The sequence below is a fragment of the Mustela lutreola genome, chromosome 11 (assembly GCF_030435805.1).
Source record: "Mustela lutreola isolate mMusLut2 chromosome 11, mMusLut2.pri, whole genome shotgun sequence".
Taxonomy (NCBI): Eukaryota; Metazoa; Chordata; class Mammalia; order Carnivora; family Mustelidae; genus Mustela; species Mustela lutreola.
Genome location: NC_081300.1, coordinates 57,313,839 through 57,335,177, shown reverse-complemented (window position 1 = coordinate 57,335,177; position 21,339 = coordinate 57,313,839). Strand labels below are relative to the sequence as shown.

At 44.0% G+C, this 21,339-nt stretch overlaps 1 protein-coding gene across 8 annotated transcripts in view; it reads right to left on the bottom strand.

The window, feature by feature from the left end:
- PTPRM (protein tyrosine phosphatase receptor type M) overlaps positions 1-21,339 on the bottom strand; it is a 787,430-nt gene that overhangs the window by 38,111 nt on the left and 727,980 nt on the right. For all 8 annotated transcript variants that reach the window (XM_059139376.1, XM_059139377.1, XM_059139383.1 and 5 more), the window contains one exon: positions 16,048-16,145. In XM_059139376.1, coding sequence (XP_058995359.1) covers positions 16,048-16,145 — 98 coding nt within the window. The remainder of the gene's footprint in view (positions 1-16,047; positions 16,146-21,339) is intronic.

Genomic DNA, 21,339 nt, shown 5'->3' with positions numbered 1-21,339 from the left:
GCTCATTCCCACCTTATTCAGTCGGTTTGGCTTTGCCTTGTAGCCATTCCCCAAAGGTAAGTCCTTCTGCCACAGGAGGGAGATTTTCCAACACGGAGGACAATAGGAAGTGTGTCTCATAGTCTAAAGATCCTTCTGAAAGATGAGTTTCGGGAATCTTTTAAGCAATGATAACATTATATCTGTATCTGTATTTTTCCTAAGTCTATCTCTGTATTTGTATTTATATATCTCCCAAAGAGACATTTCTTGGAGTGAAATCTGACAGATCTTTGAGAAAAAGGATCTGTATTTCCTCTCACTGGGGTCACAATTTAGATGTATGCAGGAGTTTTCAGGTTTGTAAAGTTTTAAATCTGTTGACTTTACCCAAGTCCTGAGACTGTTCTGACTAGACCACATGGAGGTTACAATCATCCCAAGTCCTAGACAGGGTCTGGGATTGCATGCCAACTCACACTCATTTTGTGGGGGGTCACAGTATTATCTCTTCTTTATAAACACACAATCCAAAGCTGGGAGAGATGAAGAAGCAGACTGGGAAACTGAAGGGTTCCACGTTGTGACTTCAGTGTGGCCATGCCCATGTCTGGGCTGAGGGGAGCGGTATCAAGGCGGTCCTGCCAGTCATTCAGACAGCTGGGAACCCATCACGACAGCCATTGCTGGAGTACAGAGGGGAATGAGCTATGGTTCTAAAGCTCGTGAAGAGACAGGCATGTAAACAACAAATCAAACTCAGGGCAGAATGAAAGGCAAGGTTAGTAGTCGGGAGCACGTTACCCGGAGCCACATGGTTTGGGTTCAAAGCCTGGCCTCATTTCTCAGCCGTGTGACCTTGCACATGTTATCTAAGCTCTCTGTGGTTCCGTTTTCCCATCTGTACAATGGGGATAATAACAACGTTTTGTGAAGATTCACTAGATTCTTGTTCCTAAAGCTCTTAGATAGAATATACTTGGCACAAGTAAATGTTTGCTAAAATTAACAAAATGGAAACGGCTATTGGAAGTCAGAGGAAAGAATATGACTTCTAAAGGAAGAGATTCAAAGCTGTGCAAGGGAGTCCACATTACAGATGAGATCAGAAAGACGAAGTGCAGTTTCCGTGGATGGCTGGGGCAGGGAAGGCATTCTAAATGGAGAAAGTTGGCAGGGGCTTCTCTAGAAAGCCTGCGTGGTCCTGAGCCTCTGTTGGGGTGGCAGGGGTGGGGGGAACCGCAGTAGGAACAGTCCCTGTTTCAAATGCTCCATCTCCTTCAGACACTGTCTTGGCTGAACCTCGGTGCTATGTAAAACAGCAGAAATGGTGTTGGGAATAGGTGGGTGTTGGAGAAAAGGCGGAGAATGCAGGAAGTGAATTTCTGCAGGACTAGTCCCTTTGTGAGAGAGCCTGCCATCCCTGGAACCATCCTGGGGCTCTCTGAGGCCGAGCCAGCTGCCCTGCTGGGATGGGCGGCTAAGGACAGAGGCAAGCTGGATGTGGGGTTGCAGACATGAGTCAGCTGGGCTTGGGGGATCTAAGGGCAGGTGACTGCCCAGGTTCATGAGTCAGGCATCTCTGTCATCTGTGGCAGAGTAGACAGTAGTAGCCAACTGCCTGCAGAAGCCAGATGGGGTGATTACCATAACGGATATACCTTAGTTCCTAGAGGTGAGCTCAGGGACTTGGCCTCCTGCCTCTTTTAGGCTGCCAGGATATGACCTCTCTGGCTTATTTATAGACCAGAAATGTTCTTGAAAACATGACTACCCAACACAAACACACACACACACACACACACACACACACACACACACACAATTTTTCTAGGCAGAGTCACAAAATTTATTTTTAAGGACCACCCATAAAAAAGGTAACCTCTGTAGACAATCACATTTGGTGATGACATGGCATGGTGTAATGGAAAGAGCCTGGTTGGCATATAGGAGAGCATGGGGCTAATTCTACCTGAATGATGATCCAGCCATATGACCTTGTGAAAGTCACAGAAAGATTCTGCTTCTCAGTTTCCTTAACGGCAGATGAGGAGAGTAGGTCATATGACTGTTCAGATTATCCCAAGTTTGAGAATTATCCTGAATACATGACTCTAGAATGAGGTGTTTTGGGAAGCCATAGAGCACAGAGATCAAGAGTATGGTTCTAGAATTCTAACTGTGAGCTGACCGTTGCTAGTTGCATAACCTTGGACCAGTTTTGTAATGTCTGAAGTCTTCAGTTTCTTGGCTGGAAGGTGAGGATAGCATAATGCTTACCCTGCAGAGCCACGCTGAGGGCCTAAAGACCCACCACATTGGCTGGCATATGAGAAATTGCCACTAGCCCTCAGTGGTAGTTGTCACTGTGCCCCTTTACCATTGGGCTAGCACCCCTGTGGTTCAGAAGTGTAGCTCACCTCGTGCTCTATTGATTACAACAGCTCACACTCTATGGTCGATGCCAGGATTGGGAAGACAATCAGCTTTAATTTCAGAAACACAGATCTAGGCTAAATTCCTGTGAGATAGTCCTGTTCCAATGAATCTCTTTGGGCAGGTCAATGATTCCAGGGGTTAAGGAAGCACCAAAAAAGAATGTACATGAGTCACTGGCTTCACTGGACTCTTCCTCTGTCCTCCTCCTTAGGTTATCAAAGGAATTGCTAAACAGAGCAAGAGAATTTGAAGAATTTAGGCACAGGGATAGGTGACCGACCTAATGCCTGACTGAGAGTCATAGAAGTGACCCTGAGTAGGGGCAATATGTGATTCAACCAGTTGAATGGATGGAAACTCCCACAGACCCACTCCTGATTTTGGCTTCTCTACGCTATGACAAGAATCCATAAAGGAATCTATCTTTGGTGAGATGATGAATGTACCCTGCTTTTCTAGAATAAAAATTCTCTGTCCACTGAGAGTTGTAAGGGGTCAGGTTTCCATTTCTATCTCAAAGGAGACAGTCTGAAGTGAAGAGAGGTAAACCCCAAAAGAGAGAAGCTGAGTACAGTCAGCAAACCCCTCACTGCATGATTTGACCCTCTTCTCCGGAAGGTGCCCCGCATTTGCTTGCATATTTCTTCAGCCAGATATCCCCAAGTCTTTAGGGCAAGGAAAAGCAAGGCCTCAGAAGATGAAGTTAGCAGATCCACAAAGCAAAGAAGGGGGAAAAATTTGCATTCAAGATGGGACATCATTTACTGTGGGCTTCAAAAAAAATTACCAAAGAATAGGATATAACTGCAGTGTGCAAAGTGGGGGGAAAAAAAAGCAATTTTCAGGGGCTCATGTGAGCAGAACAAAGGTGGAGGGCTACTGCAGCCTTGAGATCATCCAAAATTGTGTCCAATTATCCTGCCAAGAAACTGTCTCCTGCCCACACAGGTACCCACATGACTGGGGCTGTGCTAGAAAACTCTCAGGCTAGGAAGCCCTGGTCCCTGGTGCCCTGGACATCTGCTGCTCACGCAGGCCAACCCCACCCCCTATATACACGAAGGCAGGTGACCACCTAGATAATGGGCAATCAAGTTCATGGGAACAGGGTGAGATGAGAGAGGGTCCAAGGCCAGGCCAGGAAAGGAGGCACTCTTCAGGAAGACCAGAAACAGACGAGTGTGAGATTTTCCAGGGCCAGTGGGTTGTGGCAACACAGCAAGTGACAGGGCTCGAGGCGGTGACCCGGAATACCAGCATGCCCAGACCATCATCTCCATGGGGTCTGCCGGAGCATGCCACAGAGCTGACCCGCGTGGCGCTCGTAGTTACCCAGGGAGCCAGGACGGCGTGTGCCCAGAGAAACGTGCTATTCAGACCTGCAAATCTGCTTTGATCCACAATACCCGGCATGATGGGAGGATCAGAGATAGCTGATAGGAAAGTGTCAGATGACTCCTAGCAGGTGAAGAATTGGACCCAAAGCTGACCTGACAACTCATCGTCCATTAGGTAAAAAAAAAAAAAAAAAAAAAAAATTAGTTTGGTTTTTTTTTTAAAGGGACATAATGGGCTAGGCTGAACTGCTGAGAATGAATACAAAAGGGTTAATTAGGTAGGCTAAATGTAGATTTATTTCTGTCATAGCCACCAGAACTGCAGTGAACCCTATTCATACCCACAATGACCTTGTACAAAAATGGGTGACTCTGGATTTCAGCCTATTCTCCCAACACGGAAGACAGCAAGGGAAGGGGGGCAGCAAACAGAGATTGCCCTTGTATCAAATAAGTTATTCTGCACTAGCTTATATATTCCCTCTTCTTCTTCTTCAAAAAACACTTACTAATTTTTAACACTTCTATGTGTCCAGCCCTTCGGGATTCACAGGGAGATAAACTGGTCTTTGCTCAAAGGGGCCTGTCTTCTTGCAGGGGGGAGAGCAAAATGGTACCCAAGGGTGTTTTGCCCCTTCTGGCATACACTGTGTGTCATGCCTCTAATACTGGATTGTTAATGTCTCCAAGGCAGGGATCCTCTCTTCTATCTTCCTGGCCCTCCCCTCTAGCAGGTGAAGAGGTCACCCGATACCCGCACGGTAAGGAGTTGCACGTGCAACAGAGGAAGCACAGGAGAGACGAACAAAGACTCTGAGGGGTTAAGGTTTCTGTGCAGACAACGGCAGGGAAACAGGTGTGTGAGGCAGATAGAAGACTGATTCTGTCCTCCCCATGGGAAGTTCATTAATTCACGGTGACAATGCATACAGAATCCAGAAGAAAGACACAAGGGTCTGGGCTTGGAACAAAGAGAGTTGGCTGTTCCCAACAAGGCAGAGAGCATTTCTGAAACTGAGGGAAGGATGTGTGAGCAAGGGAGTGTGTGTGTGTGTGTGTGTGTGTGTGGTGAGTATATCTGGAAGAACCTTCTTGTTAAAATTGTGAAAGAGGAGTCTAGTCTAGTTACCCATGTCAGCAAATGTGAGGGAAGGGAGTAGCTCTTCTTTCAAAAAATGCAGGTATGGACACACACACACACATACACACACACTCTCTCACACAAACACAAATTTATAGGAACACTATCCAGAATAAATTTTCCAGAAATTAGGGTCAGCTTTGTAGGTATCAAATTTTACATAAGAAACCTCATGACTTTAAGCCTTAAAAGGCAGTGCTTCGTAATCTAAGCCTTCAGTAAGACTGGAGAACAAAGTTCTGTGGTTTTCTCCTCGCTTCGTTCTGATAGTATTTGTTTTCCTTTCATCTCACGTTTTTCAACATCGTCCCCCAATTTAGTAGTCAATGAAGTGTTTCCTAGTGGAATGAGCTGGTTTGACAATCGTGCCCGTTTCCCCAGGTCCTTTATACCAGTTTACCTTTCAATTACATAGATTTGCTACCCAGACTGGATTGATGGACATTAAGTAACACGCTGCTTCTCTAACGGACTTGGGGGGAGCAAAATAATTATTTCTACGCACCAGGAGACAGTCTTCCGGATGTAAAAGTGACTCTTGCAGCTGCACAGGCCATAGTGGGGTGTGTGAAGATATCTTTATTAAATGCTTGCAAGAGTTCTCTGGAGGGGTCACTCCCCCCGCCCCCACACCAAGCCCCTTTCCTGCTGCACACAGGGGACAGAGGTGGTACCACTGATCAGAAATAAGATTGCTCGATTGTGTCCCTTGATAAACCAGGGGATTGTGATAGGCAATTCTGAGACTTTTTGCAAAGAATACCCTCTCTCAAAAATAATAATTGGCTGTAGCCCGATTAGATCATTTTGAAAAGAAAATTTATGAATTATAGACTGAGCATCTTCTACGGTCTGTATAAATGAAATATAGATAGAACACCAACAGAATCTGTCCCCTCGGTACTTAATCACACTGCAATATTCCTCTCTAGATCTACAAAATTCGTGTATCATAGTGCAGAAGAAATAGGAGCAGACAGCTCTCTCCTGAGGAGGCGACGCTCTAGTCTTTTTCCCTGAATCCTTCCCTTTTGAAAAATCCAGACTCCGTACTTTCCTCCCGCTGTGGGTGTTCAGAGCGGACACAGTGAGTGCCAGGCAGGTCCCAAGGCCACGGGCATTAAAACAGAGCTCAGCTGTAGATGCATCTGTTTTTCAAACAGATCTCGGCGCCAGAACATAAACAATAAACATACAAATATTCTTCATACAAACACGGAATTTTAGAGCTCATTGGGCCCACGTCCCTTCATTTTGAGGATGCGTAAACTAAGGCCGGGCAGTGAGACCCGGTTGGTTTAGTCCGCGAGAAACGTCCCCATGCCCTTAATGTTCACGTGTGTCAGTTCTGTGAGGACTCTGGCTCCCGGCTGGCCCGGGATCCCCGTGCGGCCTGGCCCTTCTTGTCGCCAGCCGCATCATGCTTATTCCCTTCCCTAGTCTTCCCTTCTTCCCGAGGCAGGAGCATGCCAGTTCCGACCTCAGGCCAACCCCTTTCCCCTGTGTTCTTGGGCCTCCCTAAAATACCTATTTCCCCAACCTCCTCAAGTCTTTCAGCCCGCGGCCTTGTTTGTACCATCACGGGGAAAACGAAAGTTATCAGGAGAGGGTGTGATTCCAAGGTGATTGTTTAATGTCTGGTTCCATTTATTTAAATGCGTCATCATCTGTCTCTGTTCTCCTGGCTCAGAGGACAAAATGTCACCCCTCCTAAGGCTGAACTGAAGACCAGCACTCTGCAGCCCCTTCCTCCTGCCCCTCGGGGGAAAGTCTCCCTTGGCTGTCCACTTGCTAATGTTCAATTTCTCTTTCCTGATTCTTTTTTCGACATAAAATTTTCAAAGGTCTTCCACCTATAAAAAAACATCCTTTGACTGTTAATGCCCCTCTGTCAGCTGCCATGTTTCCTCCTCTTCCCTTATCAGCTAAGCTTCTGCCAAGTTTAATTTAAACTCAGTTTGTATGTCCCATTTTCTACTCTGGCCTTGACCCTGCAGACGGCCTTCAGCCCTCCCCGTCTCTTGCGAACACATGTTATGTGGTCACTCGACCTCCCTAATGTATACTTGACTTCCTCTCGGGGAGCTCCTTTTTTCCCATGGGGTGGCTTGTCATTTCGGGGTCCTGGACAACAAGGGATGAGCCTATGTACCAACCTAGAGGAGTTAGATGCCCTGCCCCCATTACTGGAACCCCGAGCACAGTGAAAATGGCCCGGAAGTTGTGAGCACATGTTCTCTCCGCACCAGAACCTCGACATCCCTCCGCTCACTGACCCTCTGGACACTGCCTTTCCCCGTTTGCAAGCTGCCTTCTTCTCATCAACATGCTGAGCTCCGAATCTTGTTGCAGGAGATTTCCCTTTGGCTTCAATTAGCCTGAATTGATTTCTGTCACACGCCATCAAAGGACCCTGATGGGTCATCCCTCGGAAACTACTCAGGCAGAAGGTCACCAAAGACCTTTTCCTTGTTACATCCGGTGGCTGTTTTTCTGCCTTTAGATTACATCCGCTCCTTCTGCAGCATCTCCTCTGTGTCCCCTTCTCCGTGTCGCTCTGTCACCCAGTCCTTCAGTGTACATATCCTCTCCTCGATAAAGCATTCGTTCACTCCGTGTTCATTTTGAACACATTTCTGCAGTTTCCCTTAGGGGGCCTGTGGTTCCTTCCGACTTCTTTGCTGATTGAATCTCAGCTGCTCCTCCATTCTCGGCCCCATCCACCACATCCTCTGGGAAGCATCTGCAGAGAAACCCCTCCAACTTTAGCTCCCAGCTTGATGAGGGGCCTTGTAGGAACCACCACAGCATTCTGAAACCTCTGTCATAGACTTGAGTCACCTTGCTTGCTTCCCCATTCCTGTGGACATGCTTAATTTAAAAATCTTCGTAGCTGCAGCCTTTTGTGCCTAGACACACTGATGGAGGGTACAGCCCTAGCTTGTTCCCTGAAAGAATGCCTCCCACCTTGTCTGGGACCTTCCTGTCCCCTTGCCCCTTTCTTTTCTTGCACCTTTAATCTTTGCTCCCAATTGCATCTTCTCTTTAGACTCTTTAGACTCCCTCTTTAAATCTCCTTTAGACTATGCTCACGTCTACCCAACCATCACCACCACCCCCACACTCAGCCCCACACACCCGTGCCCTACCCCCAACTGTGATCATACCCTGAGCTTTGCTCAGCTCTAGGTGCTGCTCTGTCTCTTTCCTTTGATTTGCATCTCCAAGAACAAGCTACTCTAGTGGCCTCACCACCCACAGAGTCACAGTTTCATGGTCACTGCATTTGTGGTTGTCACACTACCGAAACCTGGTATGTACCAAAGATGGTGGTGGTGGGGTGACCTGTGGAACTCTGGAGAGAACACGGGCTTTGGAACAAAACATTTTAGACATTCCAGCTCTGTGCCCTTGGCCAAATTATTTAACCTCACTGAGCCGTACGTTGCTAACTTTGAAAACAGAAATCTTTGTATGTATCTTAGAGGGTGACCATGATAACTAAAAGACATAAGGTTTGCTCATCATTTAGTAGAATGCTTGGCACAGAGTAGGTGCTCAATACATTCTGCTTTTTACCTACCTTGCCCCTGAGGTACCAGACCTCTTTGCAGTTTTTGTCAATACTGCTCACCTTCTCCTTATTGAAACTTTATCATCTCTTACTCAGGATTCTGGGATCTCATAGTGAGGTGACTTATTTCTCTTGTATACCACTTTCAGTCTCCATTCTGAGCTCCTCTTTCCTGTCTGCCCCTAAATAGATAATCTCTGGTGCTCTGTCTTCACTTCTTCTCTTCTTTCTCTCTGTTTTTTTTTTTTTTTCCCCCACAAATGCCATGTTTCTGTCATAGTGGTTATCACTTCGTATTGTAACTTTTTTGTCTGCCTGTCTTTCTATCCCTTAGATCATGTCATATCTTTTCTTCTTGCTATTCTCAGTCTAGGCCAAAGCCTAGCACATAGTAGATGCTCAGTTCAGATTCATACATTTCATAGTTAGTCTCTATGTCTTCAGCTCATGTATCCCTCCAGAGCTTTCTGGAAAAACCCACATTGTTCATTCAGCATCTCAAACTCAGCATGCCCAGAATGAATCATGTTGATTGCTTCTTAATCTGGCTTTCCTTTTTCTTTTTCTTTTTTTTTTTTTTTTTTTTGGAGGAGAGGGGTAGAGAGAAGGGTTACTCTTCTTATTAATAATCTTCACATCGATCCAAGTCATAATGGTAGAAACCTTGTTCATATTTCAGTTCTTTTCCCTTATTAGCATCCCAGAGAACACCCAAATTGTGTGTCTCCCATAAATTCCCAACACCTTTGCCACAACTCAAGTCCAAGTCATCTTTCCCTGAGAGTCTTACTCTGACTCCAGGGCTTCTGTCACCTTTCTAACCCTTTCTGTAGTGGCTGCTAGAACTGCCTTGCAACAACAGTAATTAGAACATGTGATTTACCAGCTTGATGCCTTCCACTACAACAAACAGACCACCACTCCCTGCATCTACCTTTGCCATGTCCTCAGGAGCCCACAGCTAGCCTTCCAGCCTCAGTTTGCTGCCCATCCCCAGTAGCTCTCACAGCTGTCTCAGACCCCTCACTCTTTCTCATCTTGCCATTGCTCCCTTTCTCTGGGTTTTTCCTACATTGGTTATGGCTCCGTTTTTCCCAGACAGACCCAGCTCCTCACTGTGTTCTCCTTGATGTCTCCTATGCTTCCTCAGGCAGAATTAGCCCTGCATGGGTGCTATCATCCTTGTGACTCATATGTATTCTAGCTCAGTGCTTAAATGGTTCTCTATTACCATTTCCATGTTCCTTGAGGACAAGTGCATCATAAACATCTTTGTATTTCTTTGTGCCATGGATACAGTAAGTATATCATTACATTTTGGAGACGTCATGCTGGAAAGGGAGTAGAAAGCTTACTTTTGGGTTAATTTGTGAATAAAACAAATTGGGCTCTTTGGTTAGTTTTCTAACATTTTAAAGAGGGGAGCTGAGAAAACCTTCGGGCAGAGAAACCCTCAAAGGTTCAGTCGGGCAGCTGGGGAGTTATTCTTCCTGGAAGAGCTGCCTGGCACGGAAGGGTCCATCGAGGGTCCCTCTCCTATTGCTGAGAGCTCAGTACCAATAACTGCCTCGCTTCTGGGGTGACATGCTGGTGGCAGGTGCTGTGAAGTGTGGCGGTGCCTCGGTGGGAATCATCATAGAGTGCCGACTTCGCTCTTTTTCCCCCTAGTTTTGTGTTAACATTATGGAGGGAGGTATGGCTTGAATCAGCTTCATTAATAGGATCACTGAAATGGCTGCTGGTATCAAAATGGTGAGAAATGCTTGTTGAATTAGTATAAATTAATCAAAGGCTAATGCTATAATTACACAGTTCACAAAACATCAATCTTAAATATCCAGTTCATTAAAAAGGATCTATAAAAGGCAATGATGAAAGTTCAAGACAGAGAAACTTTCGTAATGTCTATAAAAAGAATTTGTCTCTTCCCTGTCAAGTATGAGTTTAATGTCTTAGAAGAATTCAAGAGATTCTGTACAAATATTGTTGGTATTTTGCACTGTTAGGCATTACCTAGGTTATTCCTCCTATCAAGCATTATTTCCACATTTTATAAAGGGGCAATCTTGTGTCTCTCTTGCTTCTTCCATTGATCCTGGATCTGGTGGCTTCTGGAGAGAAGCAGATGTCCTTTGTTGTATGTGACAGGGGCACTTGGAATCTTAATATACCTTCCTTGCATGTGAATTCGAGAGTTAATTCTGACATTTAGTGTTCATCTTAAGCTTCTTTCTTTGTTACTCTTTTAGTAACAAATATGAAAGGAATCCCAAGTCAACCTCTTTGCGTTGATAATAATCTTTAAAGCATCCATTCTGGTAGTTGCATGCATCCTCTCCATTGACTGAAGTTAATGTCTCTGGTTTTGGCTTCTCTTTTCTCCAAACCACTTTATCACCTGTTATCAGAACTCTTCAGAGCAGCTCAAAAATAATTCTCCTATATGACTATGAGACCTCATTTGGATTTTTAATAAACAGTCACATTCTAATGAGGTCTTCATAAAACTGACTAAATATGTTTAGAAATCATTAGCTTAAATTACCAGCACAAAAATCTCCTCTGGGAGTCCTGCAGATTTGGTTATAAGATTTTTGGCAGATGGATTAGTACAACAACACAACAGAGTTTCTGAATCTCCACACAAACGGTGTAAATGGGAATGCCTGGGAAACAGGCGACTGGATAAAAAGCTCGATGTCCCTCAGGTGGGTTCATTAAAGAGGGAAAACAATCACAACACATTCCGGAGCAATTTAAATGCCAGGTGTGCAGCCGTTGGCAGGTGCCAGGGAAACTGACAAGGGTCCCTTCCTGGAACACATGGGCTGAAAGGGGATGCACGGTGGTGACAAGGAAGTCTTAGATAATGACAGGTCCTGGCAGATGTACTGGGGACCCCGCTGGAGGGAAGTGCAGCGCTTGTGTCTTAGGCACCAGGTGCTGCGACAGAGAGGCTTCCCAGCGGCTCCGGCCGGCAATTACAGCCGCCTAATGCAGAGCGCTTCAGGGCAGAAATCAGGGGAAAGCGGGTTCCCAGCTCTGACTTAATGAATCAGCAGCAAGTCTGGGTAAACAAACAGGCATCCACCTAGCTCATGTCTAATTCATGAAGGACACACCATGTGCAGTAAACATGTTAAGGAGGTAGTGGTTGCCCTTAAAAACCATGTCATCTTGATTTCTTCCGCGGTTTGTTGTTGCTGTTTTTAAGCATGGAAAACGGGGAGGTAATCTCTAAACAAGTGTGTGGCATTAACAATGGGAAGTGGCGTGGAAAAAGGGTAGTGCATTTTCCCGGAGGGAATGTGACCTCTTGTCAAAACCCCCAAATCACACCAGGCATTTCAAGGACAGATGCCATAAATTCATTACTAATTGAAGGCAGACCCATCCATGTTGCTGATGCTAACGAGGTGAGCATTCTTCAGAGCTGACCACATCCCCAAACCTGGCAAGGATTCGGAAGGATCTTTTTCTTTCTTTCTTTCTTTTTTTTAAATAAGCTTACCAGACCTAAACTTACTGAGTTTCTTTAAGCCTATGGGCTTTCATTTGTGACTAAACCTGAAACCTAGTCACCCTCCCCCCTTCAGCTGCCTACTTTTAGCTGGGATTTCCATGGTTACTTGTTCAAAGGAATAGTTTCCATTACAAGAACCAACACTGACCACCCTGGATGGGGTGGGTCCTGGTGGAAGGAACAGACCACCACTGCGTGGCCTTTATTTTGTATCTTCCCAAAGCCAGACAATTCAAAATGCAAATTCAAATGTGTACAATTCGAGGTGGTGAATAACTTTTAAGGAGCATGGTCACTGCGGAAATAAGGCACTGTGCCAGTAGTCTCCAGAAATCTCTCTCCTTATCACACACGGGCAGTCAGTAGGTAATTGTGAAATGAATGAAGGATTGAGAATCCAACACACATGCATTTTAGGGAAAGAAACCCATGTACATTAAAAACAGAGACAATTTCAGTTTAGCTCTTTCACGTTACCCTTGCATAGGCTATTTGCTGACGCTAAGTTGGAAGAAATCTTCATTTCACTGGGCAGCTACTGAGTGCCCAGAAGGCAGAGACCAAAAATTTCGGTGACGTTGAACATTTTTTTTTTCAGGAGTCATTACTGCTTTCATAGCAAAAGAATGGGGTAGAAAAGGTAATTATAGACATCACTATAGGTTTTAGGTTTGTTGGTGGAAAGATAAAGGTGACACTAATACCTGTATTTATAAGTTCTCGAAATGGGCTGGGAACTTCTCTAACCACCTGATGCATAGAAATTCACTTAATGTTCACAAGCACCCTATGAAGCAGGTGCCACGACATACCCACAGCACAGGTGAAAGGTGGGTGGCAGAGAGGTTGGGTGGCTCCTTCTCGGACAGGTATCTGGTGAGCACCTGCCACCCAGTCCCTAAGCCAGCTCCCCTGCTCTGGCTCCCAGCAGAGGGAACTGAAAGAGGAGAAACAGATTTTTGTACTTTCAGGACATAAAATATTGCTTTGTAAGTTTTTATACTTCATGTATTGGTTTCCTGGTATCTACCCCATTGTCTTAGGACTTTATATCTTTAATCATACAGAAAGTTTTCCATTTTAATAAGGTCAAATGTCCCCATTCTTTTCTTAGCATATTAAATATTTGGTATCTTTGAAACACTTTTTTTTAAAAGGTCAGAAGTATTTTCCTTCATATTTTCTTCTAAAAGTTTTAAAGCTTAATTTATAGTTTAAAAGCTTAATTTAAAGCTGTATTTCAGTCTTTACTTGGCATTCGTTTTTGGATTTTTAATGATTTTTTCTTTTTTGTCTGCCCGAATAACCAAATGTCCCAACTCAACTGATTGCGAAGCTCATGCTTTTCTCCATGAATGGCCATAGTCAACATCTGGGCTCTTTTGACCTGCTGGTCTATTTCTCTCTGCCCAGTTTATGGGACCCATAATTTTCTATTGTCCTATGTCCTTGTCTGGTTTTGATGTCAAGGTTACACCAGTTTCCCAAAATAAAGTGGGGGAGCAGTCTTGCTTCTCTTCTCCTCAAATAATTTTTTTTTTAATAAGATCTGGAGGCTCCATTCCTTGAATATTTAGTAGAATACATCTGTACATATGTCTGGGACTGGTGCTTTTCCATGGGCCAGTTTTCAACCATAATTCATTTTTTAATTAACATCTATTCAGAATTTCTGTTTCTGTTTGAGTAAGTCTTAGAAAATCATATTTGTTAAGAAACTTACCTAATTTGTGTCAATTTTCCAACTTACTGTTAAGTTTTTCATATTATCTATTATGATAAAAGAATCTGTACCCTCTTCTAAATATTGAAAGATTTTGGCTTTCTATTTTTTACTTCAGATTGTCAGATGTCTATTTCATGAATCTCTTCACAAAGCCTTTGTGATTCTGTTGATTTTTTATTATTGTTTCTTTACTATTTATTTGACAATTATCTGCTCTTCTATTCATTATTTCCTGTTTTCTTTAGTTGTATTCTGTTCTTCACATATCTTGAGTTAGATGCTCAGTCTTTCTCCTTTTCTAACAACATTTAAAAACATATATATCGTTTTAGGTACTATTTGATTTGCATCCAAAAATTTAATCTCTGATCCTTCTTTATTCATGGTTCGAACTATGTTCTGATTTATATCAGGGCATTTTACTTTGACCCAAGGGTTGGTGGAAGTGCTTTTTCACCCAAATCCTCAGTGAAGACTGATCTGCCTCCTTTTCACTTCCCAGGCCTGGTGCCCGGCTGGCTTTCCCCTTTCTACCTCCCTCCACCTCCCCAGACAGTCCTTTCTCTGAGAGTCTATCTTTTACAGGCTTAGGTTTTCTGTGGCAGTCTCATTTCAAATTCCTAATCCTGCACAGGCCTATCTCCTTTCTCAGCGGGCTGTAAAACCCAAGATCCAAGAACCGCCCCCCTGCCTCCAGGACTGACCCTCCCCACCTGCCCAGCTTCTAGGGAGCAGCAGGCGTGTCCACTCTCTGTCTGGTCCTCATTCTTTTGGTTTCTAGTATTCTCCTTTTTTGACAGCTAAGCTAAACATTTTTAACATATTTATAGTTACATGTGATTTACACATATAGTACATACAAATATATTAAAACACATATTTATATTTTATCTAGAATTTCTAGATGTTCATAGGAGGGGTTTTCAGATTATTTAGTTTGTTATTTTTGCTAAAATTGTAAGTATCTCCCATTTCTTAAAGTCTCTCTTCTTGAGTTGCACCTCTAGATACTTCTGAAAATCCTTTTCTGGAAACCACTTTATTGACGTATAATTGATAAACAATTACAACATACAGGGTTTCATGTGTATACCTGGTGAGTCTGGACACATGCGGATGTCCTGATGGCACCACTATAATCAACGTAATAGACATATCCAACCCCTCCCCCAAGTTTCCTGTGTCCCTTTGTTGTTTCATTTTTTTGTAAGAGCACTTAACATGAGATGTACCCTCCTAACAAATTAAGTGCACAACACCATATTGTTAACTATTTTCCACCAGCAGAGCTCCAGAACTTATTCATCTAGTGTAACTGAAACTTTGTACCCACTCAACATCGACTCCCCATTTCTCCCTCCTCCAAGTCCTTGGCAACCACAACGGTATTCTCTGCTTCTACAAATCTGACTATTTTGGAAAATTCATGTAAGTAGAATCATCTGTGACTGGCTCACTTCACTTAGCATGACGTCCTCAGATTCATCCACGTTGTTGTAAATGGCAGGATTTCCTCATTTTTTAAGGCTGACTGAGAATCATAAGAAAGAACCCCTGGATGGTGTCCGCCCCCATTTCACTTCTAGGCTAATCTCCAGACTGCCCTTGCTGCTGAGGGCCGATCTCACAAGGTCAACCTTCTCTAAGAATAATGGTTTCTTGAGTGGAGCAGAGCCATGAACCCTACTATAAAATCAAGCCACTGCACCCTGTGTATTTTATCATTTTTGAATTCCACTTTGGAAATAATCCTAACACTTCCAAGGTCATAACTACGTAAGGATTTCCTAGTTAAACAAAACTAGCTCTCATGACCAGTCCCTCCAGATAAAGTGACACAAGACTTTAGGAGCAGAGGGTGATCTCTGTTTTACAGGTTAAGAAACAGAGAACCAGGAAAGGAAAAAGGAAGCCAGGGGAGATGCGGGAATGCCCAGTAACGACAACACCCAGTGCTGCAACATGGTTTCTGGAGTCAATTTTCCTGAGTTAGGGAACGCAGTCACATGCAGTGCAACGCCCATTGAGTTTTGACACCCAACAACAAGTGTTCGTGCTCAGAGGTGTTTTTGTGTGCTCAATATAGCCAGATAACAACTGCTTTTAAATCTTGAGTGCCTTTTCTGTCTGTTGCTATCGCAACTAATGAAAGCAATTCGGTCTATGTTTACTGATAATTTATAAGTGAGTGCAGCAAGCGAGAAGAGGTGGTGCAGTAGTTCATGATTTCTGGAGCACACATGATACTTCGAAAGACCCTATTTGCCTTACTTCGTGTTACCAACCGAGCAAGGAACACACAGCCATGTAGGTGGAGAGCCGACTCACCCTTCCCACTTCCACGAGGTTGGTGACCATGATGATGCTTGCGGTGTTTTCATGCCACACCATCCTCCAGAAGTCATAGATGGTCTCTTGCATTGGGCCTGCAGCAAAACAGAACATGGGCTTTTTTTTTTTTTTTTTTTTTTTTTTAATTTTGCAAGTTTGTAACTGGAAAATTTCTGGGGCTTACAAATAAACTGATGCATACCCAACTGGCAGTCCCCTCACTTTTACGGGTGGACGTGGTTCTCCTTTCTAGTGTGGATGCAAATAGGGACTCTTTCTGAAACAGCACCTATAGAAATACTGAATTTTTCATTCATGGTTGAATTTTCTCATGTCGTCAAACATATCTGCATTCGAGCTCTTTCCTCTTTCTACCCCTCTTAAACTACTGCTGTGAAAGAAAGTTATTTCTCCATCATTTAGCTATTTATCTCCATAATACTCAAGAGTGAAATTTTAAAAAATGGATAGCATTACTCTTCCTGCTAACAACTGGCAGATATCCCAGGGAAATGGTAGATAGAATGAAATGAGCCTCTATAGGAAAAATGGCCTTTTCTTGTTTCTAATATTTTTCTTTTTCTGTGCTATCTGTCAGATTAACCTCCCCCCCACTTTTTTTTCCACCTAACTTCCAAAAGTGAGAGAGAAGTTAGACTTTTAAGTAGCTGTACTTCCTGTCCCTGAACATGATCAGCAGCTTGGGCTCAGCTCTTGGGATTGAGCATTCAAAAGCCGTTCTTATGGACTGGGAAGAAAAAGGGCAGAGAGGCATCACAAAATGCTACTTCTATAGGTACTAGGTACAGAAATTTGGAATACAAAATTTCTTTGAATCCAGATTTGTAAAAATACTAATCTCTACCTTATGCTCGTGCATATTTGAGAGTGTAAGTCACAGTAGAAGTCTTTATAAGACAAGCAGAAACGGGGCACCTGGGTGGCTCAGTTGGTTAGGTGACTGCCTTCGGCTCAGGTCATGATCCCGGACTTCCAGGATCGAGTCCCGCATCGGGCTCCCAGCCCCTTGGGGAGTCTGCTTCTCCCTCTGGCCTTCTCCTCTCTCACGGGCTCTCTCACTCATTCTCTCTCAAATAAGTAAGTAAAATTAAAAAAAAAAAAAAGACAAGCAGAAATGCAAGGAAATGAGAGGAATATAACTTCAAAGGTACGAGAGTCCCATGGTATGTATGGAATCACACGACTGTTCAGGCACATGCCGGGACCAATCGTACTGTAGGATCTTGGCATTGCAGATGACTGGATTTGAAGCTCCGATATTTGGGTTTGAGATGTGCCTCTGCCTCTGTGTGATTTTGGACAAGGCAGCCACTGTGAGCTTCAGTGTCACCATCTTTCTTTATCTACATACTGATCTCAATAACGTTTCTCAGGGTTATCTGAGGATCCCCGGAGTTAACGCATACTCAGGCGTTTTGTAAACAGTGGAACATTAGAACAAACACAAGGTGTGTTTAAAGGTATTTATGAGAGGTCCCTCCTCAGCTAAGGTTTGGACACTGAGCAACGGTGGCACACCCAGGGTCCCCCTTCAGTCACCTTCCGTTCCTCTTGACCAATTATCAGCTGGTTCTTGTGTAATTCTTCTTTTCCTGCTTTACCATCAGAACCTCCTTCCCTTCTGTCCACAATGGAAGCTTCTATTGTTTCTCCTTGCTGCTCTGACCCCACTCTCACCTTTCCCAAGAAAACAGACTCCACCTCCTGATCTCTCTGCAGCTCGTCCCTTTACAGGACCCTGCACACCACCTCTCATGAAGCTGGGTCTGCCATTTCAGCCCATGTCCCTTGGCATGTTCATGCCATTCTCCTGATGTATGGGCTGAAGATCTCAATGATTTCAATTGAAGGTTACACAGGGGACAGGTAAACATTGGATCTTCTCCATCACTACCTTTCTAGCTTGTAGATAGGAACATTCACTGTGTACTGAACAGCCTGTCATTTATTCACAAGAAAAAAAAATGCCCCGAGTCTATCTTTGTGTAAACAGATAGTCTTCCCAGCATAACCCCCAAACAAAGGGGTGGCCCAGACACTTTCCCCTTCCTTCACTAGATCCACAGACCTGTGCCACCTACTCTGAAAGTTCCAGAAACAGTTCTGATGACAATGGCTATAGGAGATGAATTAGATACTCCAGGATCATGGAAGGCGTGTGCCTGAGGAAGAGAAGATACTTCTCCCTTCAGGGCCTGACAGGAGTCACCCCAGAGACATTCCAGGCTCCAGGCAAGTTCCCACCAGCAGCTCACTTATACTTTCTGAGTTTTAGACTCCCTTGTGTTTACTTCATTTCAGTTTTCCCTAGAGGGAAACACAGATGTTACAGTTTACTACGCTTTCTGTGGCACCTTATAGACTACCTGGGACATGGCAGGAGCTCAATGAATAAATGAATTAGTCTGTATGCCTACTTATAAACTGTATTATTTATTATTAAAATATGTCTAAGTATTAAATAATATTAATATATCATATTTGTATAAATCCCCTCCTCAATGGATGTTTTGGAGATTATCAGTAGAAGCTGGAAAGCACGTTGGTTTTACTACTTGCCAATTCATTGAAGGGAGGACATCTTTTGCAAGGGTCTCTTCAGAATGACAGTGACCGTCATGCAGGCCTCAGAGCGCTATGACGGAACTGCTTCCAACCATTAAGTGAGTTACTCCTCTGTTTCCTGGACTCGAGGCTTTGTATCTCAGCTCAGCTTATTTCCCTAGGTAACCAGAATGCCACCCTGGCCTCCAGTAACTGTTCTCTACCGAGGGCCACGGTTCTCAACTCTGGTTGCATATTACAATTATTGTGTAGCTTTCTAAAAAGTTCTGAGATCCCCTTGTTCCACCCACATTGCTGCAAATGGCAAGATAGCATTCTTTTTGATGGCTGAGTAATATTCCATTGTGTATGTGCACCACATCTTCTTTAGCCACTCATCTGTCAATGGATATCTGGGCTCTTTCCATAGTTTGGCTATTGTGGGCATTGCTGCTATAAACGTTGAGGTGCAGGTGCCCCTTTGAATCACTATTTTTTTTTAAAGAGTTTATTATCCATTTATTTGACAGAAAGATAGAGAGAACACAAGTAGGCAGAGCAACAGGCAGAGAGAGGGGGGTTGATCCCAGGACCCTGAGATCATGACCTGAGTCAAAGGCAGCCACTTAACTGACTGAGCCACCCAGAAGCCCCTGAATCACTATGTTTGTATCCTTTGGGTAAATACCTAGTAGTGCAATTGCTGGACTCTATCAATATTTTTAACTCTTTTCCAGAGTGGCTGTACAAGCTTGCATATGCTAAGTGAAATAAGTAAGTCAGAGAAAGACAAACACCATCTGATTTCACTTGTATGTGGAATTTAAGAAACAAAACAGAGGATCATAGGAGAAGGGAGGGAAAGATAAAATAAGATTAAATCAGAGAGGGGGACAAACCGTAAGAGACTCTTAACTCTAGGAAACAAGCTGAGGGTTGCCGGAGGGGAGGTGGGTGGCGGGATGGGGTAACTGGGTGACAGACATTAAGGAGGGCACGTGATGTAATGAGCTCTGGGTATGATATGAGATTGATGAATCACAGGCCTGTACCTCTGAAACTAATAATACACTAATGTTACTTAATTGAATTTAAATAAAATAAAATAAAAATTATGAGATCCTAACCCAAAAGACTGCTTTAATTGGGCTGGAGAGGTGAGGTCTGGGTGTGTCTGCACATCAGAACCCCACACCCACAGCACCGGGACATCTGGCTCCACCTTCCATCCTCTCAGGAGGTCTCATATGCAGATGCAACGCAGAAAACCCAAGATTTGTTTGTTTTGAATCTACTGACTAGTCTAACTTTATATACCAGCAATTTGAATCCAGGAATCCCATTTCTCTCTGACTTAGAAGGAACTTCATGCATCGAATGGCGAGGAGCACGGCTACACCGGCTGGCCGAGGAGCTGAAGCAGTTAAGATGACAGGGCTGTTTTTGCTGTAGTTTTTAATGTTTACCTAACTACATATGGGTTATCTTGAAAACAAAGGGCATTTATAAGCATCAGGGGCTCATATGGTTGATGATATAAATGGCAGTCTTGATAATTTTCTTGTCTGCCGACGTAAAAAAAAAAAAAAAAAGAAGATTGGAATAGACTAAAAAAACAATTAAAACAGAAAAGTTAGACAAAAAAGGAAAAGACTGGGATAGAAAAATGAATTGGGTCATTGTTCTTTTCAATGCTAAAATTAGGACAGTTATCCAGAAGAACTAAAACAGCTTGGGTTAAGATCTGAAAATGAATTTGAATGCAAAGATTATTCTAAGCTGAACCCAGGAGGGAAAAAAAAAGAAAAAAAACCACCATCCAAGGCGAGGGTCCTGAGTCCCCACCTCCCCTGGTGCGGATTTGCTGTGGTCTTCCTCGTCTCTTCTGCCCTTCCCACCCGCCCCCCACCGCCCCCTGCGCGGGGTACTGTGCCTCCATATTTGAAAGTAGCCCTTGCTGACACACCGTGTGACTTTCTCCCTGACCTGGTCGCAGTAGCAGTTCACCGAAAAAACTGCCCAGGGGCAGGCTCTAGAGAGTCTTGTCTTCTGGGCTAATGATGCAAGATATTTTCAACAATGCTTATTCAAATTTTGTTTGAAAAAGAAAAAGGAAGGCACCCCAATTTAAGGTTTTTAGGGCCAACATTGGTCAATCCTGTTTTTCTTTTCTCTTTGAAACTAGTCAAATAATACTGAATAACATATTTCAAATTATTTCCTGAGACACGAATACATTAGGACTCAGAGACCTAGGACTTACAAAATCAAACAAGCGTGCCAGAGGCCAGGGCAGGGTAGCCTTTGTGGATCCCAATAGCCACTCCTTTTGATTTTGGCAGTTCCTGGTGGGATCTGAGAGACCCTGGCCACTCGAAGCCTATAGACACATGCCTGGGATGCAAGGCCATTACCCCTGGCACCCACGCCCTCATAGGGCTGAGATTTGGGGAGTTCAGTGTTCCTCTGCCTCTGATGTCAGTCTCCCAAAAGCTGGTGTGAGGACAGTAACAGGTCACTGGGGATGGCTCCAGGCTGGACAAACAACTCCTGAGACAAGGAATCTATAATAGCAGACAATGGACTCTGAAAAACCTCCCTTGTTCCAGGGACCAACGGCAGTGACCCACAGCCACAGTGACCCACAGCCATAATGACCCAAAGCCGCGGTGCCCCACAGCCCTGCTGTCTGATTTCTGCAGTTTGTGGCTGGGTGGGAGCTAG